At 38.9% G+C, this 23,597-nt stretch overlaps 1 protein-coding gene across 10 annotated transcripts in view; it reads left to right on the forward strand.

Annotated features, from left to right (window-relative positions):
• mical2a (microtubule associated monooxygenase, calponin and LIM domain containing 2a) overlaps nt 1-23,103 on the forward strand; it is a 72,171-nt gene extending 49,068 nt beyond the window's left edge. For 4 of the 10 annotated variants that reach the window (XM_062028447.1, XM_062028437.1, XM_062028419.1 and 1 more), the window contains 11 exons: nt 270-417; nt 1,279-1,478; nt 6,473-6,576; nt 6,682-6,753; nt 11,571-11,702; nt 11,880-11,984; nt 14,309-14,572; nt 17,748-17,855; nt 20,027-20,207; nt 20,393-20,463; nt 20,532-21,964. In XM_062028447.1, coding sequence (XP_061884431.1) covers nt 270-417; nt 1,279-1,478; nt 6,473-6,576; nt 6,682-6,753; nt 11,571-11,702; nt 11,880-11,984; nt 14,309-14,572; nt 17,748-17,855; nt 20,027-20,207; nt 20,393-20,463; nt 20,532-20,921 — 1,775 coding nt within the window. In that variant the 3' untranslated portion in view covers nt 20,922-21,964. Of the gene's footprint in view, nt 1-269; nt 418-1,278; nt 1,479-6,472; nt 6,577-6,681; nt 6,754-11,570; nt 11,703-11,879; nt 11,985-14,308; nt 14,573-17,747; nt 17,856-20,026; nt 20,208-20,392; nt 20,464-20,531; nt 21,965-21,995 lie in introns of those variants that run through there. The other 6 variants (XM_062028485.1, XM_062028477.1, XM_062028467.1 and 3 more) reach the window with 6 other exon arrangements.
• The last annotated feature ends 494 nt before the right edge of the window (nt 23,104-23,597 follow it).

The following is a 23,597-nucleotide window of genomic DNA, read 5'->3' on the forward strand; positions in this document are numbered from 1 at the left end:
CGTATAGTTGTTCTTCAAAGAGGAAGTCATTCTTTGTGGTTTGTTTTTACATGTGGGTTCACAGAGAAGAGGAAGCTGTGAAATGGGAGCTGGCACGTTGTCGTAGAGCCAAATTCAAAGTTGCTTTCTCCTCTTTTAAACACCAATTTGAAAATGCTTCTGTCCAGATGAAACTGCTCGTATACAAACCTGTTCAGTCTAAACTTCCTGCAGCATTTACTTGTTTGGACTTTTATATTGTGTAAACCAACTTGTGTGTGTCCCTACAGATTCTGAGATCAGACCGGCAAGGCTTCTCACATGGTGCCAAAAACAGACAGAGGGCTACCGAGATGTAGCAATCACTGACCTCACATCCTCTTGGAGAAGTGGCTACGGCCTGTGTGCCCTGATTCACAGGTTCAAACCCCAACTGATGTATGTGCCACTCAGAAAACAACCTACACGTTACAGGCTTGAAAGAGGAAGTCATTCTTTGTGGTTTGTTTTTACATGTAGAAAACAACCTACACGTTACAGGCTTGCAAACAGTCTAACAACTAACTGGTTAAAATGCTCTCTCCTCTGTGTGTGTGCGTGCTTTTGGTTTTATTTTGGCTGTATTACGGCTTTGGCTGAATCCCTTTGCAGAACAAATGATATCCTCTTCTGCTTAAATTATTGCCTTTCCACATGCCACTGCAATTTCATATGGTCGTACATGTGTTGAGGAAAAATTTGGCATTTCGCCTTCTGCCCCCCTCTTAATGTACGCCTGTCAGCACAGTGGAATTGTACAAATTGAGTAGGTTTGCAGAAACTAAGGGGAAAAAGAGGGCCTACTGTATGTTTGTTTATTATTGCATTGACGTTATTTTCTGAAGGCGTCTGCACATTGTCAGTGTTGTCAGAGCTGTTCCTATTCATCTGTTCATCAAGTCATTTTCTAGGGAAAGAATGTTTCTACGCATAGCAAATGCACTATGGTGGCGTTAAGTGTTTTTACATTCTTGTGCACTTTATAATGCTCGGCTTGCCTTTTGTCATCTGATACCCACAATGCATTTGACACTTTCCTTTCTTGTGATTCAACTCCCAACTAACAATGACAACGAAAGTATAAGGCTGATATGCACCTTAGACTTATACTTAGACTTCCTTTTTATTGTCATTCAAATTTGAACTTTACAGTACAGATACAGACCTTCAGACATATATATACTGTAGAAAAGAATCAACTTTGTATGTGCAATACATATACTGGCTCACACTCAAGGCCCTATCATCTTCATCCGTCAGAGACTTTGAGTCACTCAATGAGGAAAACCAGGCCACCAACCTCCAGCTGGCTTTTGATATCGTAGAGCGGGAATTTGGGATCCGATCTTTCGCATCTGTGAAAGAGCTGAGTGGTTCCCTGGAGCTGGAAAAGACCAAAATGATCAGCTACCTTTCCAAGATTTACGAACTCTTCAGAGGCACACCTTTACCAGATGAAGGTACTCCCGTCCACCAATGCTATGCTATACCATACTCTACACTAAACCATACTACTTTACGCCACTTATACTATATACCGGTGCCTGTGCACTAAACTACATATACTGTACCATCCCATACCTTGCTATGCCATACTATGCTTTAGCCTTTACTTTTACAGCATTCTACTTCACTCTATTGAACAGTATTTCACTCTGCTCAATGTACAGTACACTATAATATACAATGCTGTGTTTTACTGCATCATCCAATACTATACTATTTTGTACTCTACTTGACAATACTGAACACTACTTTATACTGCCTAAAATAATCTGTACTATTCAATGCTAACTACACTATATGATCCCGTCCCATTGCACAATACACTATACAACCCTAAACAGTACTTTAATATACGGTGATAAGTGCTATACAGATACTTTACTACACTATGGACGGTATACTTTACTATTTTATACTATAGCAACCCTACTGAACTATTTCACTCTCCTCAATGTTTACTATACCACACTATTTTTTACTTTACTATAGTATACTGTGTTTTACTTGACACTGCTGAACACTTCCACTCTTCGCTAATCTACTGCACTATGCTAAGATTGTCTATACTGTCCCGTCCCACTGCATGATAAACTATATAATACCATGCTTTTGCAAGTGCCATATATATTAGATCAGGGATCCCCAACCACCGGTCCGTGATGCATATGCTACCGGGCCGCACAGAAACAATAATTAATTTATATACTACCGCATTTTCTCTGACTTAACTGTCGCCTGTCCCAATAAACAGACCAATAAACCTGTTAATAGATATTACAACTCCTTTGTTATCGTACATGGGACAACGCACATTAATGGATATATAAAATGTTATGTGCCAGATTGTAGCCAAAGGCAAATTTTTCATGCTCATTTTTTGCTGTTTTTATCTGCCACTTGTAGAAAGCCGGTCCGTGAAAATAATGCATACATTAAATCGGGCCCTGGTGGAAAAAAGGTTGGGGAACCCTGTATTAGATGATGCTATGATATACTGTACAATACTACTGAACACTTTCACTCTGCTCAGTGTATACTATACTACACTGTTATGCAATCATTTACTGTACTATCCCATACTACTATACTATACTGCATTCAACTTAACTCTCTAAACAGTATTACTCTCTACTCTTGCGCATATTGTATCTCACTACTGTATGTTAAGCTACGAAAATATACTCTACTCTATAGTACTTTACTGTATTGTAATACACTGTACTAGTATATTTTAATGTAATGTACAATGCTATACTTTTTTGCTACAGGATATACATAGATATACTACACTATGCTATGATATACTTCTGCATACTATACAGTACTGTAATGTACTGTGCGTTTCTGATATTTGCTATATAATACTACAGTTGGTATGTTACACCAAAGCTAGTCTACTAAATAATTTTGTGGGCCACATTTCCAAATGCTGTGGACTGGGTGGCCCAACTTCTCCTTTAACTATTTTCCGCATTTTGAATACCATTATGGCAATTTTTTGGGTCTATTTTTTTTTTTACCAGAGTTACAAATATCAAAAATCCCTGTAATGCAAAATACAGCGTGGACACTAGCCTTAGTAGTAATAATAATAATAATACATCAACTTTATGTAGCACTTTTCTAAGTACTCAAAGGCGCTTTACATGAAGTAAACAAGAAAAAACAAGAGACTTTAAGATATATACAAAAAAAGTACAGCTAAAAAAGAAAACGGCATACATATATCTAAAAAACAGTTTAAGAAAAAAGTAAAAACAGTGAGAATTGGGGGATAAGGAGAATTTATCTGGGGAAGGCAAGTCTGAAAAGGTGGGTTTTGAGGGCAGTTTTAAAAGAGGAAAGGGTGGAGCAGCTTTTATGTGGGTAGGAAGCAATTGAAAAAGCCCTTTTCCCCCCAGATCCGACACTTGGTTTTGGGGATTTGCAGGAGGTTGGCCTCACCAGTCATGAGGACACATATTGGTAGAGGAGGTCGGAGATGTAGGGGGGAGCTAAGTTGTTGAGGGCCTTGTAGGTGGCAAGTTGAATTTTGGAGTTCATTCTGTAACAGATCGGTAGCCACTGAAGGTCATGGAGGACTGGTGTTATGTGTTCTCTGGAGCAGGTACCTGTGAGAAGGTGGGCAGTAGAGTTCTGCACAATGTGTTGATGACTTTGGTGGGGGTGCCATAGGTATTGCAGTAGTCATGCCTCGTTGAGATGAAAGAGTGTATTGCAGTAGTCTTGCCTCGTTGAGATGAAAGAGTGTATGAGTGTTTCAGCCGCCGTTGAAGACAGTATGGGTCGGAGGCAGGCAGTGTTACGGAGGTGGAAGAATGCAGTTTTGGTGGTCTGGTTGGCATGGGGCATGATCGAGAGAGTAAGGTCAAAGAGGACTCCTAGGTAAGGTTATAGACTATGTTGGCGGGGGTGAAGATGGAACCATCAATATTGAGGGAAAAGTTCTGGGTGTAGTGGGTAAGGGAGTCTGGACCAATGATTAGGACTTCTGATTTATTACAATTGAGTTTTAGAAGGTTTGATTGCATCCAGGTTTTTGTTGATAAGGCGGGCGGCGAGGTGGAAAGGGTGGTTGCAGTTATGGTTTTGGAGGGGAGGTAGAAGTGTGTCGTCGGCGTAACAGTGGAACTGGAGAAGATGGCGGCGAAGGATCTGTCCAAGCGGAAGAATGGAAAGGATGAAAGGAAGGGGACCAAGCACCGAGAACTGGGGACACTGTGGGTAACAGGGGTTGTGACAGATTGGCATTTGTGTATGGAAATGAATTGGTCTCTGTCAGAAAGATAAGATTTGAACCAGGAGAGTGCAGTGTAAAGTAAAGGGTGAATTTGAGGCGTGAGATGAAATGATTAATGGTATCAAAGGCAGCACTGAGGTCAAGAAGGATGAGGACGTTGAGGAATCCGGTGTCAGAGGATAACAAGCGGTCATTGGTCACTTTGATAAGGGCAGTCTCAGTGCTGTGTTTGGAGTGGAAACCAGATTATAACTGTTCAAAGAGGTAATTCGAGTCCAGATAGGCAGTGAGTTGCTTGGCTACGACTCGTTCCAGAACTTCTGACAGAAAAAGCAGGTTGGAGATGGGCCGGTAGTTGTTGGGGTAGTTGGGGTCGATGCCAGGTTTTTTGAGTATGGGTGTGACTGCAGCGAGTTTTAGGGGAGAGGGAACCTGACCGGAGGAGGTATTTACAGTTTTAGTGATGAGTAGGGAAACCGTGGGGAGGGAGGCCTTTAGGAGGTAAAATGTCAGTGCAAGGAACTGCCTATGTATTTTACACTGGTCCAAAGTCCTCTATACCAGTGTTTCTTAACCATAGGGCTGGGGCCCAAAGATGGGCTGCGAGCGCCACCTAGAGTGCCACCAAATTATTATTTTTTTTCAACTGTGGTCCGTATAGGCCGCAGCGGTACTCCATTGTAATACACTTTTCTACCATTTGTGGCAGTAATGACAATATCATACAAACAGAAGAAGTCTGGAGCAAGTCATAGAGAAGTTTCTTTCTTAAGCACAAAAATTATGACTAAAGTGGTGAAGCTGTATTTTATTTTGCACTTTTGTGGTATTGACAGTTTATTCAAGAAACATTAATATTATTATTATTATTGTTTATTATTAATTTAATTAGAATGTATTTATTTTAGCACAGCGTAGTTGTATGAATGTTTTTCAGTTTTTATGAGTCCCTTCTTTTGCAGTATAATTGATGAGCTTATTTTTGTAATCAGCCATACCTTAGCCCTTTTAATAATCTTTGTGATTGTAAGTCTTTGTAAACTGTAAGTAGGTGAGATATAATTATTGAATACGATTAAAAGGAAGCATAAGATTACTAATTTAGTGTTAATATTTGAGTGGGCACCAGACCCTCTTTAGTGGAAAAGTTGGACCCTGAGGTCAAAAAGGTTAAGAAACACTGCTCTATACAACAGGAATTTGCTGCAAAAATGTTAGTCCCTCCCAAGTTTTGAACTGAACACGGGGGCCGATCTGGTGTGATTTCCGGGGCAGATTTTCCCCCCAGGCCGCTCATTGAATAACCCTAGAAATAGTGGCTCAAACCCCTGCAGCCAGCCTCTAAGAAGTTATTATACACAACCTAAGTTGCACTCAACCTGCAAAGCTAAAGTTTAAATGAAGTATTTGACATCTGTAAAGTGTATATAAGGCATACATGCATACAGCCAAAGAGCTGTGTAGAAATGAGAACTGATGTAAAACAAAAAAGTTAAATGTACTCTTAAAAACAGTGACTTGAAAATAAAATAATAAAAAATATATATTTTTAAAAAAAATTCACAGCAGCATTCTGGTAAACTCTACTGAACGCCATTCCTGTCGTTTCAAGTCAGCCCTTCTCTTTACACTATGATGCACTGGTATTTTATACAGAACTGCGCTGAACTATAAAGCATTCTACTGGACTCTATTATAAAATAAACTATCGATATATATATATATCTATTGTTTTTTGCTTAATGTCTTTTACTATAATATTATCTACTCTGTTTTAAGTAATAGTATGTTACTTAACTTTTAATGTTAGTTTTGTCAGTTGTTATTCCAGACAGTTGTTATTCCAGACAAAGAAAAACTATTCCCTTTCAGTTGATTTCCTGTGACTAACTGTGAGTTGTGCATTCCTCCCAGTCAAGTATGCTGGGATGTGTGGAATGTGTGTTTGTACCAGTGCTTTGAACCGCTGTGGACTGACGGACAGAAAGACAGACCACCCAAATTATTTCACGTCATATAACCATTTACCTTCCTCTGAAAGCTGTTTATTCAAAGCTGAACTTTTGCCAGCATCAATTTACTAACTCCTTATATGTAGACCCTTTGTATATTCTGTTTTTGGCTTTATGCACTGATATTATTTGACATTTATGGCTGCGTGATGTGGAAAGTCTAAGAGCTTTATTTCCGTCACACGTTGTAACACAGGCTCCAGAAGAGTGGATCAAAACAGTGAAGATTATCCATCTCAGGAAGTCCAAAGTATTAATAATGTTCTTAATCTTGCTCTGCCAAGGAAACGTGTTCCGAAGGTAATGTTGGAAACTACCTCGTTCTTTTAACTGTAAAATTATCATCTCTGTTTTACTGCCATTCCATGCTGACTTTCTGTTTTTCCCCCTCTGTTGGACATATAGGATGAGAAGAAGTCAGATGGTACAGACCCAATTTACAAAAGGAGGAGAACATTTTGCACTTACTTTGACGAGGTTTGTAGAAATAATTATATATATTTTTTAAATAGCTACAGTTGGTTGGTTGCATTGTGGGTTGGCTAGTTTATTTTAAACTGAAATTCAAGGTTACATAGGCATACATCTCATGTTTACGGTTACACGATTCCATATGGCCTAAAAAGGAGTAGAAAGAAGCACAGCTGATATTTACAATATCACAGCAATTAGTTTGATTAGTTCACTTCCTGTGTTCAATATACAGTGGTACCTCAGCTTCTGAGTACCTTAATTTATGGGTAATTTGAGATTTAAGCCTAAAGTTGCAGGCATAATTTGAGTTACGAGCATTTACGCCACTGTTTGAAGTAGTGTTTGTAACACCTTTTGAGCAATAAAGAGTTAATATACGGTTACACGTTGTTGTTCCTGCTTCATTTACACAAAAAACCGACACGCTTGACCGCCGCTCCGAGAGCGACACAATCCTGCCTTCCAACCACTGGGACGAAGGAAGTTAGTGCAACGGAGAAGAAGTGGACGACCGAATCAGAAACAAACCATTAAAAATATGTACAACTGGTTAGCAGCCTATGCAGCGAGTCAACCCTGCTGCAGCATTGTCAGTCCACATCACACAAGCTGCAGCCAGCCTCTGCGGCATGCAGACACAAACAAATGCGACTGACTTTTATCCATAAGAATATTGAGAAGCTTCAGATGTTGTGAATAACGTGTTTCAATTAGTTCTGTCTCGTCCTGAATCAACAAACTGGACAATTGAGCATTATCTTTGTGACAAAGACATACATATCGCTTGTTGCCAACTGTGACTTCCCCGGTTACACAATTACAGTCCATCACTTAAATCCGTGTGCAACATAAACAGCGACTGTTTAGTTCCTCTTGTTACACGACCGGGAAGCAGCCCATAGGAGACACTTGCAAAAATCTGCTCCTCAAGGAATATGCTAAACAATATTACATTATTTCATACAACTACTGCTACTTCTCTGCCCCTGTACATGCTATTGTAATATTTTTCAAACAATATTCACTATCCAAAAGTTAGTTATTTGTTTTAAAAGGTGTGTTAAATGTTACAATCGTGGTGTTTTTGGGAGGGCCAAGCACAGATTAAATTGATTTCAATTCATTTAATTGGGCGGGACTGTCTTGAGATATGAGTGTTTTGAGTTACACGCTCGGCCGTGAAACATGTGCTTGTAAGTTGAGGTACCACTGTACTTGTAAAAAGATGTGTTCATTTTGAATATTAGCAATATGTCATGCATAAAAAAAATTGTCTGCTGCTCAGATGACTACAAATTAGACTTCTGTCCTTGAAATAGGTATTTGGAGAACTCCTGTATTGCTTTGTTCTATAATGCCAGTTCTATTAGAACGTTTGTTCTATTCATGCCAGTTAATATTTGATTTAATCCAAAATATTTGTTCATGTTGCAAGTGATAGCTGCTGTGGATAACAGAAATGAGTTCAGTGCATATTAGATATATATACAGTGCATCTGGTAAGTATTCACAGTGCCTCACTTTTTCCACAATTCGTTGCTACAACCTTATTTTAAAATGGAATAAATTCATTTTGTCCTCAAAATTCTACAAACGATACCTCATGATGACAATGTGAAAAGGTAGACTTGGCGTGGCTTTCATGGTACAGCAGCCATGCCAGCAACTTGAAGTTTCCAGGGTTGATTCCAGCTTCTGCCATCGTAGTTGCTGCCGCTGTGTCCTTGGGCAAGACACTTGACCCACCTTGCTCCAAGTGCCACTCACACACTGGTTTAAATGTAGCTTAAAAATGTAGATGATTGGTTTCACTAGGACTGGGCGATATACCGGTATTGTAAATACTGGTATATTTTAGAAAGCGATATATATATATATATACAACTATCTTTTGATGTGCCTTTGTTACTGCTGTTTGCTCTTTTCTGCCCCTGATGGGCAAAGCACAGGGCATCCTCTTTGGCTCACCCCCGCCTCTTGCGTGTTTACGTTACAGGGGCTTCTCTGACACACTATGATGCTGTGCATCAAACTTTTTTTTTTAAATTTTGCGGCACAATGCCGACTTCTCGACTCTCGAGTGATGCAATGCTTCGGTCAGCGACTGCATTTGGCTATTAGTGAGTGACTACAGATTTACTTAAACATACACCAATTTGCTTTAGAACCTACAGTATATCTCTCCTTGTATCAACTTCATCACTAATCTCATCTGTTTATATTGTTAACTTCTGTTAGCGATTTAGCACAGAAGCTATCGATAGCTCCTCTGTTGCTTGCTCGGTGTGTCAAATGTTTAGCTACAACTCTATTTAAAAGTGCTTTTACCCATAGCCTGTGCAGACTAAGCTACTGTAGTGTAGCGGCTGAGTGGCTGAAAAGTAGTTTCAAACTGAACAGCCAGCGCAGCGGCTTTCACCACATTGAGTGAGTAGAAGCTCTGTCCATTCCTGCGCACTTTACAAACTATGCTAATGCTTTGACTTAGTAACGGCTAACGTAGGTCGTGAGTTCAAACCCCGGCCGAGTCATACCAAAGACTATAAAAATGGGACCCATTACCTCCCTGCTTGGCACTCAGCATCAAGGGTTGGAATTTGGGGTTAAATCACCAAAAATGATTCCCGGGCGCGGCCACCGCTGCTGCTTACTGCTCCCCTCACATTCCAGGGGGTGAACAAGGGGATGGGCCAAATGCAGAGGACACATTTCACCACACCTAGTGTGTGTGTGACAATCATTGGTACTTTAACTTTAACTAATTACTCTATAAAAATAAACATCACATTACGTTACTACTTATAACAAACTTAACTTTAGTACACTCAACACTGGTTATCTAGCTGTAAAACACTTTTTTAAGATACCGATATATACTGTATACTGCCATTTGGACTAAAAATACAGCAATGTCAGTTTTGGTCCATATCGCCCAGCCCAATGTTTCACTTTGTAAAACGCTTTGAGTCTCCAGAGAGGAAAAAGCACTATATAAATATAATTCACTCTACTTCACTTTTTTTTTTTTTTTTTTCAAAAAGTAGCAAATGTATTAAAGATAAAAAATGTATGTACATAAGTATTCACAGCAGTTGCTCAATACTTGGTTGATGCAACTTTGGCAGCAATTACGGCCTCAAGTATTTTTGAATATGATGCCAAAAGCTTGGCAGTTTCACCCATTCCTCTTTGCAGCACCTCTCAAGCTCCCTCTATCCTGACTAGTCTCCCAGTTCCTGCCACTGAAAACATTCCCACAGCATGATGCTGCCACCATTATGCTTCACCATGCCTGACCATGCCTGCTGATGAGCAGTGCCGGGTTTCCTCCAAACACGACGCCTGACATTCATGCCAAAGTTCATTCTTTGTCTCATCTAACCAGATATTTTTGCTTCTCATGGTCTGAGTTTTTCAGGTGCATTTTGTCAAAACTTTTTACTAAGAAATGGCTTCTGTCTAGCCACTGTACCATATAGGCCTGATTTGTGGATTGCTGCCTTTCGGAAGATTCTCCTCTCTCTACAGAGAGAATGACCATCAGGTTTTTAGTCACCTTCCTGACTAGACTAAATGAATGCAGCAATGTACAGAGACATCCTGGATGAAAACTAACGCTTCCTACCCAATCTGATGGCGTTTGAGAAGTGCTACAAAGAGGAATGGACGAAACTGCCCAAAGATAGGTGTGCCAAGCTTGTGGAATCGTGTTCAAAAAGATTTGAGGCTGTAATTGCTGCCAAATGGGGGAAGGCTGTGAATACTTACGTACACAATCCATCCATCCATCCATCCATTTTTCTATCGCTTGTCCCTCTCAGGGTTGCAAGGGGTGCTGGAGCCTGGAGCCTATCTCACCTCATCGCAGGGCCAACACAGATAGACAACATTCACACACTAGGGCCAATTTAGTGTTGCCAATCAACCTATCCCCAGGTGCATGTCTTTGGGGGTCGGAGGAAGCCCACGCAGTCGCGGGCAGAACATGCAAACTCCACACAGAAAGACAGCCCGGGGATTGAACCCAGGACCTTCATATTGTGAGGCACACACCCTGTCCCACAGTGATTTTATTTTTATTTTTAATAAATTACAATTTTGAAAAAAAAATACTTTTCACATTGTCATCATGGGGTATTGACTGTAAAAGTTAAGGGAAAAAAATGAATGTATTCAATTTTAAAATAAGGCTCTACCATAACCAAATGTGGAAAAAGTGAAGTGCTTTGAATAATTTCCAGATGCACTGTACACCAAACGTGTTTTTATAGAAAGCTCGCTTTTACTGTGGATAGTTGCTAATAAGGAACAATGCCACAAGAATGATATCTAGCATCAAAGATGAGCAGTATAGGTTACCCAAAAAAACAAAAATTGGCCCAGTACATATGGCATTAAATAGCTTACATAAAAACAAAAAAAAGGTGTTAAAGTGTCATACGGGGACGGCGTGGCGAAGTTGGTAGAGTGGCCGTGTCAGCAATCGGAGGGTTGCTGGTTACTGGGGTTCAATCCCCACCTTCTACCATCCTAGTCACGTCCGTTGTGTCCTTGGGCAAGACACTTCACCCTTGCTCCTGATGGCTGCTGGTTAGGGCCTTGCATGGCAGCTCCCGCCATCCGTGTGAGAATGTGTGTGAATGTGGAAATACTGTCAAAGCGCTTTGAGTACCTTGAAGGTAGAAAAGCGCTATACAAGTATAACCCATTTATCATTTATTTATTTATACATATTTAGGATTTGTTTTCCTCCTTTCTAGGCCACCAATGAAAGTGTTTAAGTGTCATAGATATTTAGGATTTGTTTTCCTCCTTTCTAGGCCACCAATGTGTCTACTAAAGGCTCCTCTGTATTAAACGGAAAGGAACCCAAAGAGAACAGAGTGCGCTCCATGGCCACACAGTTGCAGGCCAAGTTTGACAGTAATTCAAGTTACATCCAACGCAAACAGGTGAGGACTAAATCAACTTAACAGAAATGATTTGGCAATATATTTTCACTACAATTTTAATGTAGTAGTAAAACCTTCTTCCTTTCACCGCTGCTAAACATCTTTTCTTGTATTTTGCACGCAGCTCTGGTGCCTCTTTTTATTAACTCACTTTTCAACTTTTCTGCCAAATCTCAGTCAGACTGTGAGAGATCATCTCCTGTTCATAGTTTCGGACCTGCTGAGTGCGTGCACTTAAAAGTATCGCCTCCTGTTCCGCCCAAACCGCCTCCTGAATTGCAGGTAGACCTTTGCACCTGGACTCTTGGAGTGAAGATAGGAACACAGTTAGCATAGTTTCTCTTGATCTGCATTCTGTAATGCATCAGAGAATGCTATTTAAAAACATACTGGTGGCTTTTTACATTCTTTAGCCCTTACTCATTTTCCTTATCAGCATATGTCAAATTCCCTCATTAGTCATTGAGATTTCGCCGCAGAGACTTTGCAATTGTACAACATAACTATCACACTTGCAGACAAGCTCTATAAATCTTAATGAGAATGATGGCAGCGTGAAGGAATTTTAAAAACTTCCACTGGTAGAGAGACTTGAGAAAAAAAATGCATCCATCTGACGTTTGGCATAAGAGTTCTGCATCGCCTCAAGGCGGTAGATGAACTCGTCTGTCAGGTGAACGCTGCTGTTTTCTTTCCTTTTGTAACGACCCACTAGGGGAATTTTGTTTTTATTTTGCGTCCATAATGAGTTTATATATTTTACTTATTAAACTGATGAAGTTCCCCTTGCCTTCTTAGGTCGTGTGCTTTCTTTGCGATGTCCTCGTTGTTTTCTCAGCTGCTCAGTCATTTAGAACAGTGGTCCCCAACCACCGGTCCCGGGACCTGTACCGGTCTGTAACGCATTTGCTACCAGGTATAAATGACCGCATTTTCTCCGACTCAAACGGCAACTGCACTTTTTTTTAAAATTGTGCATATCATTCACAATCCTTATGTAAAACAAGAACACATTTTGTTTTTTTTAATGCATTCTAAATATTAAATTAATGCGATCAAAAGTCTACTTACAATGGAGCCTATGGGAGTTGCTCTATCCTGCCTATAAAGCAATTTAACGTTTCCTTTTTCCTTCAACAACATCACTACTGATAATCACAACAGACTTCATGAGAGCCATCAAAGACTACTTTGGGATAAATGATCCAGAACCTTATATTTTTTAGACTGAATATGAGGAGGATGATCTACAGGCTTTGGAAGGTGTGTGCTAATTATGTAACAGTATTGCTAAGTGGTAAACAAGAAATTCAAACTAGGAACTACGAAAATAATAAAACAAACACTTACTGTACAATGTCTGTTCTCACTGGGATGCCGACTGTTAGGATGTTGATATATTCCTGTTTAGATGAGGAATGACTCATAATCCTCGTGAAGGGTTGGAAAAAAAAGGTGTGTGCAACCGAGCATCTTTTGACCGTCTTTCTCGCCATTTCCAGGTTTATATTGTCTGTCAAAGTGTACCAACTCCTCAGTTTAAATGTAGTATTGTTGGCGGTTTTTGGATGGTTATTTATTGGGTTTTATGGTCGGAAAAGAAGCAATGACATCATGGCTCCCAATGGCTCCATTGTAAGCTGACTTTTATTTACGAAAAAGACATATGTGATCATGTCTCTCATTAGGATTGTGAATTATAGGCAAAACCAAAAAAAGTGCAGTTCCCATTTAACGTCCGCCTGTCCCCCTCGACAAACCAATAAGCTTTTTCATAGATGCGGAATAAATCTCCTGATAAGAAGTCGCCATTTCTTATATCTTTGTTACATGGGACAATGCACATTAATGAACATATAAAATTTAAATGTGCCTGATTGTAGTCAAAGGCTAATTTACATCTGCAGTTCCCGGCAGTATGGTCATCCTGCTGGGGACCATCTCATTGCAAAGAAACAAGCCCAGGGCTCCTTGATATTTAGCAGTATGTTGAGTTGTATTTTTCATGCACTTACTTTGCTGTATTTATTTGGCACACGTGGACGGACGGGCTGTTAATGAAACGATGCCCACATTAATCTGGTGCCTGGTGCAAAAAAGGATGTGGACCTCTGATTTATTCCTGCCATACTGTGGAATGCACGTGTCAATACTGTTGACATCCACATTTACCTTCATTGAAAGTAGACCTATTGCCACCTATTACTTTGTTGAGGAAAACATCCACTGCCCTGCCTTAAGACCGCACACAAGGTGTAATGCAGAGTTGTTGAACCCAACAAAAACACAGTTTCAGCAATAATACTTGGTTCAGCTGATTACACAATTTCATCTTCAATGCTTAGCTCAAAATGAAAGCTGATTACATAAGGAAATCAATCCAAATATAGTTAAAAAGCACTTATATTGTTTTAATTCATGGGCTAAGACATAACCTCTGGTAATGTAGTGGTTTACATAGCTGACTGTAACGCAGCTGCTGTGGCCTACCTTACATTCACTTTGTAAAAGGATGGTGTGAAGCATGTAAAACCACCAGAATTCTTATGTCAGTGACCCCTAAACTCTTTTGGAGTTCTTGACCCAGTGTTTATCATCACTTTCAGTTTCAAGTCCGTATCAGACATGCAGCACAAAAGTTGGTATGTGTGCCAGGCGAGGCACGAGACAAAGACCAGCAGCTGCCGCCTCAGCCTGAGTGCTTCCTCTCTGTTGTGAAGCTCAGACATGTGGCTCAGACATATGAACGGGCCAAAACCCCGCCAGAACCAGAGAGTACGTCATGCACCACACCCTCTGTCCACTCAACAGTTACGTTCATGTCGAGAGTTCTGCAGCGCCTCAAGGAGGTGGATGAACTCATCTGTGAGGTGAACAGTCCTCTTCTTTTCACTCCTTTTTTAATCCCCCCATTTCACTTCTCCTTTTTCAGCCTATTGCATCTTGTGATGGCCCACGAAGAAAAGTTGATTATACCTTTAGTAATGTGCACATTTAGATTGTGATGTCAGCCCTTAATTACTCCTTGCAGCTGGACCATAGCAGGAGCAGGCCAACAAACCTGGCTGGCACAGGTTGTGGCAGATTACTGGCTCATCTAAATTTATGTGTGTGGAGCGGGTTGGCCCCAGACCTAGCCGCAGACTAGGGCTTGGTCTGGCTAGTTTAATATTCACATTACTAGCTAAAAAAAACCTTTAAATTAGTTTCTTGAGTCAAGTTTTTGTGGATTTTGACAAGATGCTCTATTGGTTAATCATTTGATTGTTAGCATATCCACTTAGCTTCAGTGTTAAACCCAAAACTTCTGTGGTGATAATGTAGTTTGCTATTTTGCAAAGGAGTCCAAAAAAGTCATAGAATTAAATGTGTGTGTGTGTGTGTGTGTGTGTGTGTGTGTGTGTGTGTGTATATATATATATATATATATATATATATATATATATATATATATATATATATATACAGTATATATATACAAACACACACTTAATTCTGGCAATTCTATGACTTTTTTGGACTCCTTTGCAAAATTAAATGTGTGTGTGTATATATACACTACCGTTCAAAAGTTTGGGGTCACATTGAAATGTCCTTATTTTTGAAGGAAAAGCACTGTACTTTTCAATGAAGATAACTTTAAACTAGTTTTAACTTTAATGAAATACACTCTATACATTGCTAATGTGGTAAATGACTATTCTAGCTGCAAATGTCTGGTTTTTGGTGCAATATCTACATAAGTGTATAGAGGCCCATTTCCAGCAACTATCACTCCAGTGTTCTAATAGTACAATGTGTTTGCTCATTGGCTCAAAAGGCTAATTGATGATTAGAAAACCCTTGTGCAGTGTTTCCCATAAACTGCCAAGATACCTGTGGCGGTGGGGGCGTGGCTATGGGCGTGGCCACCATGACATCATCGATTAATTTGCATAATTTCCTACAATGATTGGATTTTCTCTAAAAAGGCTCAAGAAATGTATACTTACTAATTAATAATAACAGTTTTGTTTTAAACGTCCATCCATCCATTTTACAATATAATTACAACACTTTATGTACATATTTATATACAGATTTGAACAATAAGTTATTCACTGAAATATATTTATTAATTGTGGTTCTTACAAAAAATATATCTTATAAAATATAAAAGCTAAAATGTCTCAAAGCTCTGCCCCTTTAATTAGTGCATACTAAATAATTTAACTTTAGCCTACTACTACAACCATATTATTTACCAGCAACATAAAGTGAAACAGAGGCAGAGGTGTCCTGCCAGTCAGTAACAAATAAACAGAAAACAGTAGTGGTGGTAGATAGACACAGAGCTTCATCAAACATCTGATCCACTGAACAAAGAGCTCCAAAAATCTTGAACTTTAGACTGCCATCAGTTTTATTCCCTACACTTAACCATGTGTTTCCTACTGCCTGCAGACTTTGCACCCTTTGTTATATACACATGTTGTGTTTCTAATATAAATACATTTAATAAAGTCAAATACAAATAAGGCAACAAGAGAAGTATCCTACACTTCTCTTTTGTAAAGTAAATCTGAACAGCCGATATGGGCATCTACATCAACTATATGATTTGCCTGAGAAGCTGGAGAGGACAAAAAACAAACAAACAAACAAAAAATTTTTTTTAATTTTTTATTTATTTTTTATTTTTTATTTTATTTGTGGCGAACGTAATTCTTTCGTGGCGGGCCGCCACAAATAAATGAATGTGTGGGAAACTCTGCTTGTGCAATCATGTTCACACATCTGAAAACAGTTTAGCTTGTTACAGAAGCTACAAAACTGACCTTCCTTTGAGCAGATTGAGTTTCTGGAGCATCACATATTTGGGGTCAATTGAACGCTCAAAATGGCCAGGAAAAGAGAACTTTCATCTGAAACTCGACAGTCTATTCTTGTTCTTAGAAATGAAGGCTATTCCACAAAATTGTTTGGGTGACCCCAAACTTTTGAACAGTAGTGTATATATATATATATATATATATATATATATATATATATATATATATATATATATATATATATATATATATATATATATATATATATATATATATATATATAGTATATATATATATATATATAGTATATATATATAGTATATATATATATATATATATATATATATATATATATATATATATATATATATATATATAGTGTATATATAATATATATTATATATACATATATATATATGTATATACAGAATACATATATATAATTATATATATATATATACAGTTTAATATATATATATTTTATATATATATATATATTTTATATATATATATATATATATATATATATATATATAGTGTATATATAATATATATTATATATACATATATATAAAATATATATATACAGTTTAATATATATATATTTTATATATATGTATATATATATATATATATATACTGTATATATATATTATATATATGTGTATATATATATATATATATATATATATATATGTATGTATGTATGTATGTATATATATACGTGTGTATATATATATATATATATATGTATATTATATATATATACAGTATATATATATAATGTGTGTATACATATATATATATATGTGTATATATATATATATGTGTGTATATATATATATATATTAGGGGTGTGGGGAAAAAAATCGATTCGAATTCGAATCGCGATTCTCACGTTGTGCGATTAAGCAGATTGTGCTTGCATGTCAGCAGACTGGGGTAGATCCTGCTGAAATCCTATGTATTGAATGAGTAGAGAATCGTTTTGAATCGGGAAAATATCGTTTTTGAATCGAGAATCGCGTTGAATAAAAAAAAATCGATTTTGAATCAAATCATGACCCCAAGAATCGATATTGAATCAAATCGTGGGACACCCAAAGATTTGCAGCCCTAATTATGTCTCTAAGTTACAATAAGCCTAGCATAAAAGCTGTGGACTGTTCATATGTCTGAAAGGGTTTAAACTTAGTTTGGGCAGAAGCTGATGTTTTGTTTCTGTGATTTTTAGAAAAAAGCTCAGTCACAACAAACTAGAGAGTTTCAGTCAAAGAGCATAAAGGAAAAAGCAAATCACCTCAGCGGGTTGATCTCAGCAGACAGATCTGTTGTTATTAAGGTGACTATCCTACTGTATGCTCGACATTTGACCCCCTCCCCTGGCTTGTGTTTGCTTGCATGTTTGGACACTTGTGGCATTTTGGGCGCTCAACACCTGCACTAAGCTTATATGCCTCATGTCGTGGTGCTGGGTATTTTAAAGTTATACTGCATGACCGGTTAATGTGTGTCTTATTTTTTGTTTGTAATGAAGACAAAATTGACTTATCTCCCTGAATATTAGTTTGAAGTGTGATGGTACAACATAGAGGAGAGCATACCTCTTATGCATCTTTTTACAGTATAAATCCCACACTAATAAATGCTGCAGCATCTTTTTTCACACGTTGGCTTTGCTGTGTCTGCTTTTTCTGCATGCGTGCTTTCAATCAGCTCTGATGCAGGAGGAAAGTGTTGATTTTTTTTTTTTTGAGCGCAATTGGTGGGTTTTTTTGTGGGTTCTCACTACTCCTCCCATCTTAAGCATTCTGCTCCATTGCAACACAGTTTTCAGTGGTTGCAGTTTATCATGCTACATTATTATTATTTTTACTTGTTGGAGATATTTTTAAGTAAATAAATGAGGTTTCATAATTTTGACTTAACCATCTTCCACGAGCATGTGTCCCCCCCTGCTGTTTGGGCTGAGGACTGTTTGAAGTTGTTCAACATATGGGATGAAGTTCTCTAAATGGATTTACTGCACAGTATTTCCTAACAAGCATTCATCTGACTGAGGACAGTGGAAGCTCAAAACGTGTCATTGAAATGAAATATTCTGAACAGTTAGTTACAGCATCCAAACGATTACGTTCATAAAACCTTTTTTAACTGTACAGTTATCATTTCAACACTTAACTGTCAAACAAGTGTAAACAGACGATACATCTATCACCACAACAATAACAAAATAGTCTCTTTAATAAATGAGGAGAGGCAATGTTGCAACTCATACGTGTACAACGTGTACAACATCTAAGACTAAGTAAAGTTTTGGTAGAAGTGCACATTTACAAACTTTCTTCAATATGAGGTTCTGTGCTCGTTTTCTTGTTGTATGGATAAATAAATGCATATGTTTCATTTATTTTATTTCAAAAGTGTTCTTATAGCATTGTTTTAAATACCGTACATACAAAATACATGTTGAGCATATATACAGTATTTGTGTACATAGTGCAATTTACACCAACTATGAGTAGCTGGTAATAATGCATGTCATTATGTTATGTTGTTATGATTGAAAATATTTCATCTGGCCCAGTTTTGAAAGTACTTTTACTTCTTTAAGTATAAACATGGATGTTAGGGATGTAACGACTACTAGTATTTAGGACAGACCGCGTTAAAAACCCGACCGTTTCAAATTAAAAGGAAAATAAAACCGTGATTGATAACGGCTCTTTGATAAACTCACGGACTGGTGATACTGCTAATTTCTTAGAGAAAAAAGCTAGTGTGCTTATAATAAGCTAAATAATCGCTAGCTAGCTTTAATGCTAAGATGAATACCAAACACATTAACATCTTTCCCCATTTACCCCAATCTAAACTTGTATAAACATTGCTATCTGAGCAACAAAGATATTAAATTGTGCACATTGAATCTACACGCTGTGCTCTCTTATGACAAAGTAGTAAATAAGAAGATTTTTTTTAAATTAATCTTCATTTCAATAACAAAGTGACACAAAACAGACTATCTGTCTTTAGACCGCTTTCTGACGTCTTTTCAGGATGTGCGAATAGCGCTTCCATATGGAGTCTACTGACAGATATAATAAGTTGGAACTATACACCTCTTTGTAGTATAAATGGAAGCAGCGGAGAATGCATGTGCATGTACGAGCTGTTTTGCCCCACAACAAGAGGTTAGAGAAAAAGACGAAGCTTATTCATCAGTACAGGGTCGGACTAAAACATCGGACTCGCGCAAAACTCTATAGGTAAACATCTACCATATATGGAAATATCTGTTGATGTCACAAGTTGGGCAAATTCCAATCGGCTCGTTTGGAAGAAGTATGGAGAAAGACAAGATTGTTTTGTAAATATCTCCGCCATGCCTACATGGTTTGAGTTGAGATTTTCAGGACTTAAGCAGATCCCACATACACAAAAACAAGTAAGACATGTTGGTTTTGCATAACGTGTCCTCAAATTTGTTTTTTGGTGTTTTGTGTTCTTCAGGGTAGCTCAGTCCAAAAGCCGTTCCCCCAGTCGAGTGAAAAGTGTCACTCCTGTGAGCGGCGAGTTTATTTGGTGGAGAGGATTTGTGCGGAGGGATTGTACTTCCACCGGGAGTGTTTCCGCTGCGCCAAGTGCAGCTCTACCCTGCGCCAGGGATCACATGCCTTTGACTCTCAACATGGTACCACTACTTTGTTTCCTCTCCGACACTGATGGAATATAAGCAATTGTATTGTTGTTAGTTGTTGTTATTATTGTATTAGGTCCAGAACTATGAAATAAGTGCAAATGTCAGCATTAGAGAGACCTTTACTTAAGTAATGACCACTAAGCACAATTGACACTAACATTGAGGTGTTTTGACAGGAAAATTGTACTGCAAGCTTCACTTTGGGCAACGTCACAATGGTTTGCATAGGAATCTGTCTGCCCGCTCAGTAAGTACATTGCAGCACAGTTTGTATTGCCAATATTTTCTATTAAGTATCAAATGTCTTTGTTCCAGGATCCCTTTGAAAGCCAAGTTCAAAGGCGATGTGCAACTAATGAAGAGGGCGTCGCCTCGTCCCGAGCGTCGGAGCTGCAGAGCCGCCCTGCAGCAGGTACCTTCAGCTCTTTCGTAAGGAAGCAGCTGAGCTGGCCGCTGAGTGTGGCGCACGCGGTGTGTAGCGCCCCGCGCCGTGTCTCCCGCCGCGTACGCAGTGCAGCGCGGGCGGTTGCTGGACACCTGAGGGACAATGTCCAGGACTATGTGTTCATGTATGAGCTACTGAGCATGAGCTTGCCCCTGCTGCTGGTTTTATTCGACGTCCTGCTGCAGATCCAAATGGAGGCCGTGCCGAGCAGGCAGGGCTCTTTAATGTTGTGGCTGCAGGAGCAAGCCGGCCTCATCTAGATGCTCAAATCTCACGGGGAAAAAAACGCCAAGGTGCTCATTATTTCAAACGCAGATCAGCACACCTCTATGGAGAATGTGTTGATTTCAAGGTAGCATCAAAAATGTGCAGAAAGATTCAGACCGGTAACACAATCACACTCATAAACAGGCTTTAAGACATTTCCTAATCCTAAAAATGTATCAAAAGTCATAAATAGAATGTTAAAAACAGACTTCCAAATGCACACTCTGGATCAAGTCTGATTGTTTTTAAGCTTGAACACACATTGCATTTTTTCTGCAGACAGAGGGCAGATTTTTATACATACTGCTGGTTTTGGTTTATATGGCAATGTGCACGTTCTCACTTATAATTCTCCTTTCATTATTCGGCAGTTGAATAGCTTCTTGTTGTTAAATCCAGGCCAAAAGCAAGTTGAGATGCCAGGCTGCTAAAATGTCAATTGCTGGATGTTTCTATGACTGATCTTACAGCACATCTGAGGTCATAATGACTTACTGCCTTCATGCACTTTATCATTAAGGAAACTGCCTTAAAGGTTTAGCAGCAGCACCAAAGAGTGGATAAAGGTCTGCTGTGATCTCGCCCATTTTATTATTTTAATTATTATTAATACTGTGGACTCCTCAGTGTTTAGTTTGTACTTTGCTGCCATCTACTGTCTACCCAGCAACACGAGGGTGTGAGACTGCACCCTCTTCAAAGAGAACACTTGAGAGTTAAATCATTTCCAAAGACTATCTTTTTACTGTAGACAATAGAGATGGGCCATGTTGCCACTCTTGCTCTAACCTTTTTATCCACGCTTTCATGTTGCTTCCTTCAACATCTTGAGATGCTGACTGTGCTTTTTTTTCCCACAACTTTGAGGTGTTTACAACATTACTGTTACTTTACATGCCACATAACTGAGCAGAATATCCTTAGTCTGAGTAATGTTTGCATCCATGATTATTACAGTGTAACTTCTTCTTTCTAAAAGTATGTGATTTTTTTAAACACATTCTGCTTCCGTGTGGTTTTTGTTGTGTGTCTATAATGTGTTGTCAATACTTGTCTTTCCCTTGCAGCAGCTGGGTGGTTACAGGTCTCCCATTAAAGGTGATCCCGTGCATGCTCACATTAGTTGTGCATGGTATGAAGTACCAACTAAAGCGTGGGTCTGCTATAACTACATGTACTTGATTGTGAGAGGATCAAAGTCGTAACCCTCCATGACTCACAGAAAGCTGCTGTGTGGCTTTATGTTTGGAACCTACAGTGGTACCTCGGTTTGTGAACGCCCCACTTTCCGTGTGATTCTGTTTTCCTGCTTCCGTGGAATTAAGGCTCCAGACAAAGAATCCAACGCGTTGGCGACAGTCTCGCTACCTTTTAAGACTGCAAAATAATCCACCATGGAACTTTCGATGAAGAAGGTGAGAAACACTATTGACTTAAAAAACAAACTAGTTAAGTACAATGGGATCTCCCCTGCCTTTAATAAAGATGTATCAATACAATTCAAAGTGATGTTAAATGTTTAGTCATTTCATTTCAAAATATTCGTTTTTTGTGCAGTTTGGTCTTTGACCTTCGGGAAGTAATTACTGTGCGAACGACAACCGAGGAACCACTGTTACCGATAGTTGAACTTGAACTAACTTGTCAAGTTCGTAATGAAATAAAAAGTGCTTGTTTTGACTTGTGAGTTCGTTTTTTAACAATTCAAACCGAAGAAACAAAAGTGACATTAGAATAAAAAAAAACTGAATTGGACACTCCGAACTTTGTTCAAGTACTGTCAACAATGGAAAAGTCCAAAGCCATTAGCGCCTTGGCCTGCACCTGCTGCTGTTTTGGCCCGCTTATTGTCCAAATAAAGTCAAACATAAAAACAACAGTAACAATTTAAGAAAAAGTAACAAAAAGATGTAAAGGAAAAAGGTTTGACAGTTTGTCTCTAATAACTAATGCTTTGTCACATATAACACAAAGTTTTGTCTTTAAAACCTCTAAAGCATGGGTGTCAAACTCTGGCCCGCATTTGGCCCGCCGTGTAATTTCACTTGGCCCTTGAGGCGATATCAAATTAACACTAGAGCTGGCCCGCCGATTATATACAGCGGCGGTGCCGCGGTAACACCGCATTCACCGCTAATTCTCATACTTGCCAACCCCCCCGGGAAACTCACCAATTTCAGTGCCCCTCCCGAAAATCGTCTCGTCCGCTTTTCATCCAGTCCAACGAGTGCTGGCCCAGTCACATAATATGTGCGGCTTCTGCACGCACACACAAGTGAATGCAATTCATACTTGATCAAAAGCGATACAGGTTACACTGAGGGTGGCCGTATAAACAACTTTAACACCGTTAGAAATATACGCCACACTGTTAACCCACACCAAACAAGAATGACAAACACATTTCGGGAGAACATCCGCACTTTAACACAACATAAACATAACAGAACAAATACCCAGAACCCTTTGCAGCACTAACTCTTCCGGGACGCTACAATGTGTGTGTGGGGGGGTTTGGTGGTAGCGGGGGTGTATTTTGTAGCATCCCGGAAGAGTTAGTACTGCAAAGGGTTCTGGGTATTTGTCCTGTTGTGTTTATGTTGTGTTACGGTGCGGATGTTCTCCCGAAATGTGTTTGTCATTCTTGCTTGGTGTAGATTCACAGTGTG

This window comes from Entelurus aequoreus, linkage group LG02 (assembly GCF_033978785.1).
Source record: "Entelurus aequoreus isolate RoL-2023_Sb linkage group LG02, RoL_Eaeq_v1.1, whole genome shotgun sequence".
Taxonomy (NCBI): domain Eukaryota; kingdom Metazoa; phylum Chordata; class Actinopteri; order Syngnathiformes; family Syngnathidae; genus Entelurus; species Entelurus aequoreus.